This window comes from Lacerta agilis, chromosome 3 (genome assembly GCF_009819535.1).
Source record: "Lacerta agilis isolate rLacAgi1 chromosome 3, rLacAgi1.pri, whole genome shotgun sequence".
In the NCBI taxonomy this organism is placed as follows: Eukaryota; Metazoa; Chordata; class Lepidosauria; order Squamata; family Lacertidae; genus Lacerta; species Lacerta agilis.
In genome coordinates, this window is record NC_046314.1 from 49169323 (window position 1) to 49175988 (window position 6666).

The 6666-nt window shown below is 42.2% G+C and overlaps 1 protein-coding gene across 1 annotated transcript; it reads right to left on the reverse strand.

Moving 5' to 3' along the window:
* Nucleotides 1-5087: 5087 nt before the first annotated feature.
* Nucleotides 5088-6368, reverse strand: LOC117044702. Its single transcript, XM_033145509.1, has 2 exons — nt 5665-6368; nt 5088-5502 (listed from the first exon to the last, which is right to left on the reverse strand). Exons 1-2 carry the CDS (start codon nt 6325-6327, stop codon nt 5479-5481), a joined length of 687 nt encoding a protein of 228 aa, XP_033001400.1. The 5' UTR covers nt 6328-6368; the 3' UTR covers nt 5088-5478.
* Between the last annotated feature and the right edge of the window lie 298 nt (nt 6369-6666).

Sequence of the window (6666 nt, forward strand, 5' to 3'; positions counted from 1 at the left end):
GGTAGACTGAAATTTATATCTTATATGTTGAACAGGCAGTGGATTTATTGTTAACATGTAATAAGCGTTTTCTCCTTCCGCACATGCTATGCTTCACTCCCACAAGGAATTGGGCATCATTGGTACGTTCATCATTGGTATGGGCATCTATACTTTCTGCATCAGCTTCTTACCTTGGAAAAGATGTGGCATGTTGTCAGAAACACATATGATATCCATAATTTTGTGTGTTATTGATCGTAAACATATATATCTATATCTGTATCAATGTGCAAACATAAATGTTGCTTTCCCCTCCACACTAACTAGAATCTCTTTTGAAAGCACTGCCAGTGCAAAAGATTGAATAGGAAAAAACACAGCAATTGACCATCTGCTTTTATCTTTTCAGCTCTTATTAATTTAATTTTTGCAACACCAGCAGCTGCAAAAGAACTTTAGCAAGCACAATCTCCAGATTATGGTCAGAGAGATGTCCTGTGCCCACCACCCTCGCCATCCCATGCGTAACATTTGCTAGTGTCGATAAGTTTACCCTGACTCTAGATATGCATTTGTTTGTTTCTGAAAACAAACAAGCATAGCAAAATGGCTTTGTTTTACTTTATGCTTGTTTGGTCACTACCACAAGGACAGATTAAGAGTTAGTATTGTGTTCGCCTCCTGTGGTTAGACACTGTTTTAACCTTCAAATTAAAATAAACGTGTACCCTGTATTCCAGCATTAATTGCTAATACTTGGGCATCAACATGTTTTTACATTTATAAAATCATATATATATATATATATATATATATATCACCCCCACCCCCAGCTCAGAATATCCATTTTGCTTAAATTGTTTTGCCTTTCAGTGTCAATTTTACCATTCAAGGTAACCATTCAAGTATTACAGTGTCTAGCAGCAATGAAATAATAATATACTGATATAATTACAGATCACATGTGAAGAAATGTGTCTCCATAATCTCATCTGCTGCTTCATTACTATATCTAATAATGAACTTGGTAATCCCGTGCTTATCAGCAGGACAGCAAAATGGAGCCACGCACAGATAAGGTAGACTACTCAGGCTTGCAGAAGAATATTGGCTTGCAAATTAAAAAGGAGCAAGGACGAAACGGCACAGCAAGGTCTGACCTTCCGGAAGGCATGGAATGTCGAAGGAGGTGTTGGCGGGGGGGGGGGGGGAATTGGCCTGACAAACCTCCTAGCTGTTTATATTATCTTGGGAGCACCAGATGATCACTTGGTACCTCTCAGTCTAATGATACTGTGAGAGTTCTCTTTTGAAGTATTACTGTAACCTGACTGTAATGTAGTTTTCTGCAGCAGCTTTCAGCAAGCTGCTGGCCTTCAGATGTTTTAGACTACAACTCCCATAAGCCCCATCCAGCTTAGCCCAATAGTCAGGGTTGATGGGAGTTGTCATCCAACGATAACTGGATGGCACTAGGTTGGCAAAGGCTGCTCTACAGCATTTTCTTATGTACTTGCTAGGAAGGCTTGGGGGGCTTGCATAACAAGAACATATGCTGAAAAGAGAACTAACATAAAATATAATTGGTTTTCAAAGTGTTATGCTTAGAGCCTCCAAGAACATGTCGTAAAATACTGACTCAAGCATCACTTCAGCAAAGCTCTTGAAATAATGCTTAGAGCCACTTATAAACCTACACCAAGCATTGCCTGGAGGCTGCCAACTTGCACCTTCATTTACATCATCAAAGTCTTGATTTGAGAGCTTTAAATAAAACAGTTACAGGTAGGTAGCCATGTTGGTCTGCCACAGTCAAAACAAAATAATAATAAAAAAATCATTCCAGTAGCACCTTAGAGACCAGCTAACTTAATTGGTCTCGAAGGTGCTACTGGAAGGATTCTTTTTATTTTTTATTTTGTTTTAAATAAAACAATGAGCCTGTTTTGCATGTGATGGTACACTTTGGTCCCCCAACAGAAAGATAAGCCACTATAAATATTATTCTCAAAGATGTAAAACCCTATTATCCATGTGCTTGGCTAGTTTTAGCACACTGAGGGGGAGGTGAAGCAAACGTGGTTACTGAAAGGCTGCTCCAACAGAAATATGTCCCACAGAGTTAAGTGCAGCTTACTGCCAAGAAAGTGTGCATAAAGCCTAATGCTATGCATGCTACTTGGAAGTAAGCCTGACTGAGTATAAAACAACATTCCGGTACTTTAAAGCAGAGCAGTAGCTACTGGGGGGGGGGGGCTAGCCGAACAATCCGAGGCAGCATGAACAGTGATCAGGAATAATGGATGTTGCAGATAAACATCCTCTGGAGGGGCCACAGGTTTCCCACCTGTTCATTGGGTACCACAACCTTATTTTGCTGCATATGCAACCATAAATTTAAAGCACATTTCACACCCACACGCATCAAATCCTGGGAACCATAGTTTACCCAGAACAACAATTCTGAGCACTCTTGGCAAGCTACATTTCCCAGGGTGTGTACACAGCCTTTGTTGTTTATAACTGCAATAAGGCTAAGAAAGAAGTTACCGTAGTTTGTAAAAGAAACTCTAGGTAGAAAAAATGCAAAACTTAATTTACTTATGTCTCCACTTTGTCTAGCTTGATGTTCAAAGCTCTTCCATTTTTCTGGTAGTACTGCAATACCTATAGTCTGGTCAATCAAAACATTTTACTTGTACAATAGTACAATCCTCTGTGCTTCTACTCAGAAGAATGTCCCACTGAATTCAGCAGGTCTTATTTCCAGAGAAGTGGATGTAGGATTGCAAACATAAATATATCTAGGAGCAGGCCTAATTTGATTTAATGGTGCTTACTTCTCAGTAGACAGTATTCCTCTATGGGAGGGTGAGGATGATGTGGGCCTTCCAAGCAAAGTTTTCTCACCCCACCCCATTGATTTGGGCAGATGCAGCAAAGTGGAGAATCATAAGAATAGACACTGCATTGAAGGAGGCAGAGAAAGCTGAACCTCTTGGCCCTGCTGGGGATACAAATCTTCCCACCACAGTCTTCAGTCTTCAGAGCCGCATATCAACTGATAAGCAGAGATAACTGAGGAGGGGTATGGGGTTAACTTGAGTTCAAAATGCTGTAGACACACCTATAACTTAGCCTGAAAGTTGGCCAAGGGTGACTACAGACTTTGAGCTAAAAAAGTGGTTAGCTGATCATGCTGTCCAGTTGGAAGGGACCCCAAAGGCCATCAGATGCAACCCCCTGCAATGCAGAAATCACAACTAAATCTCATTTTTGGGTGGGGTTTTTGTGACTCTCTCAGTCACTTCTGGCCCCAGGGCAGAACTTAATTAAGCTTGCTTTTCAGTAGGCATGCATTCTACCCTGAAAGCTTGAGGCAATAAATTGAAAGAAAGAGATTAAGTCTTTCAGACTCTTCTTGTTGATATCTGTCTATCTTGGGAGACAATGGAAGAGTGTGCCTTCAGGGGTCAGCCAAACTGTTGGACCAATATGGGAGAGGGTTAGTATTTCTGTTTTCTCAACATTATACCACTCCAGGCAATACCAAGAAAACTCCCATTAAAATGGAATAAAAGCCTGCATGCCAGAATATCCTGAAAGTATAAAGGTAAAGGTACCCCTGACCATTAGGTCCAGTCGCGGACGACTCTGGGGTTGCGGCACTCATCTCACTCTATAGGCCGAGGGAGCCGGCATTTTTCTGCAGACAGCTTCCAGGTCATGTGGCCAGGATGACTAAGCCACTTCTGGCGAACCAGAGCAGCACACGGTTTAGACCACAGCACCACTCGCGCCCCTGAAAGTATAAGAACCCCTGACCATTAGGTCCAGTTGCAGACAACTCTGAGGTTGTGGCGCTCATCTCACTTTATTGGCCGAAGGAGCCGGCGTACAACTTCCGGGTCATGTGGCCAGCATAACTAAGCCACTTCTTGTGAACCAGAGCAGCGCACAGAAATGCTGTTTACCTTCCCGACAGAGTGGTACCTATTTATCTACTTGCACTTCAACATGCTTTCAAACTGCTAGGTTGGCAGAAGCTGGGACCGAGCAACGGGAGCTCACCCCATCGGGGGGATTCGAACCACTGACCTTCCGATCGGCAAGCCCTAGGCTCTGTGGTTTAACCCACAGTGCCACCCGCGTCACTAGTCCCTGAAAGTATACCTGGTCTCAAAAGAAAGTGTAAATGGAAAGCTTTTAAGGCTGCTTCCAAAATATGCTAAAGTGTGGAAGAATAAATGATGGTGATGCTTTTAACCAAATAGAACCACCACTCAAGACTAACAGCTCCATGCAAAGGAAAACTTAAAAGTTCCTAAGGTTTCAGAGATAAGGGACACCTGGAGCCCGAATTCCCCCCGCATTTCCCTCTCCTCATTTTAACTGCAACCTCGCACCCTGACATCCTGTATCATTTCCCCACCGCAATAAATAAACAGTATCCTCAAATTCCCTTAATGGGGAGTGGATCCATTAGCTCATCTCTTCCCCCTGGTGGCCATAAAACCATACTGCATAGCAACCATGGTATGGACAGCGAGAACCATGGGGGTCGGGGGAAGAACCATACGTTGCTTCCACCTACGCTAAGGTGGAAACAGCCCCAGTGCAGCCCCTGAAAAATCCAGTCTTCGTCGCTCCATTTGCAAATGTCATCTACTGTATATAGGACTTCTATATAAGACCCCAAACAACCTTCATAGAACAGAAAGGCTATTCTGCTTAAACTGCCCCTTCGCCCCAGGCCAATTTGAGGACTAAATTGCAAATGAAAGCCTTGAATTCATTTGATTGGCAGACAGGCGGCTTGTGCTGTCTCTGAAAAACCTGTGTTAGGAAGGGCAGGGGCTCGTGCTGTACAACCTCATTTCCCTGTATCATAATTTGATGAGCTATCATTAAAGATTAGATAAAATCTTACTTTCAAAGAGATTTGATAAAAAAAACCTCACGCACACAATGATTTTAGAATTTTTTTTTATCGGTTTTTTGACCATTTTTTAAAGTCACTGTAAGCAGATATAAAATTGAACCCAAGCTTTAGAGTCACATATCTACAACATTATATAGGGTCATCAAACACACAAGGAAGTCAATTATTCATGATAATGTCATTGGACAGGATGAATCTCAGTGGGAGGTTGTCCTTGTTGCGGCAGGAGTCATGCAAGTCTTGCATAACTTTGATCGCACGCTCACAGCACTGGTTGCTTTGGGCAATGTTGATTGGAGATTTATCTGTTTTCCAGTTGGTTTTCAAGCATTTGAGACTTCTTGGGTAGTCATTCAGAACTGCAGATAGTTCATCAAAATCTTCAGCGTGGAACAATTGACTGCTGAACCAATGGTCAGCCCATGAGTAGGAAATGAATGAACAAATTTTACGCAGCCTGTTCCGGGTTTCAGGCATCAGAATAAATACAAGAACGGCTAGAATGGCACGAGAGTTCCAGTGTGCATTGCTGATGTTTGGGATCTGTAGAAACTTCATGAAGGGGATCTCATTCCTGTCAGTGAAGTGACGGAAGACACGAGCGAGGTGGTGTATAGAAACTTCATGTCGTCTCATGGGGTTGGGATTTCAATGCCCGCACCAGAAAGCTGGGTGCACACCTTTGCTGCTCCGTGGGACGACAGCTTTGAGCTTGTAACAAGGCGTCTTGCAATGACTGTTGGGTTATGCTTCCTTGTCCTCGTTGATGCTTCATTCTCATCCTCCCAAGGACTGTCTTTGCTGTTGTCGGATGAGTCCGTGTAACTTTCGGAACAATCAGGTGGCGCTGAGCTGGTAAGTGTTGACTCTGGTGACACAGTCGCTTCCATTGCCTTCTTTCGCTTGGATGGGTGGGTGGTCTTTGCACTAGCACGTTTGTTAGTGGAATAACCAACCTGACCCTTGCTCTCAGTTTGCAGTTTGTAGAGGTTCTCATCCTCTTTGCACATCCATTCGCCTTTCACCTTGGTCACGTCAAACAGTTCATTCAATGAATCAAAGTTTTGTTTCTTTCTGCATCGCTCATAGTCTTTCAGAAGGTTTGCTAGTTTTGCACAAATGGCTTGATCAGATACATGCGGGAAGTTCAATGTTTTTCTCCATAGGGCTTTAAGCTCCACAGCAATTAGACTGATCCTCTCTCTCCGTTCTTTGGCAGTGGATTCAAGAAATTTGAAGCGTCCAATGACGTGGTTTTTCAGGGGCATGCAACTCCGTTCACTCAACGGTGCTTCATAAATTGCCACGTTGCCTCTACTTGATGGCGCTTGAAACTGGACTAAATTCTTTGTCCAGATTTCCTTGTTCTTCTCCGTGTTAGAAAAGCTCTTCTTGAACGACATGTTGTCTTCTACTCGGCAACTGAAATAGAAAAGGCCTTAATGCAAATATTAAATACGTAACAAATCAAAGAAACTGTCATTGAGTTTCTATATCATTATCCAATTATCCATCCATATATTTTATTTGAAAACATATGGATATAAAAAATAATAAAAAATAATTGTTTTTTGCTTGTTTTTAAATAAAATATATGGATGTCTGCGCATTTTGCGCATGCGCAATTACGGCACACAGTGTTCTATGATTTTCTGGAATATTCGATATTTGTGCGTGACCTTTTTTAATATTTCAATGCAATATACCTCATTTTAGTCATTAATAGGCAAAAGTTCATGCAT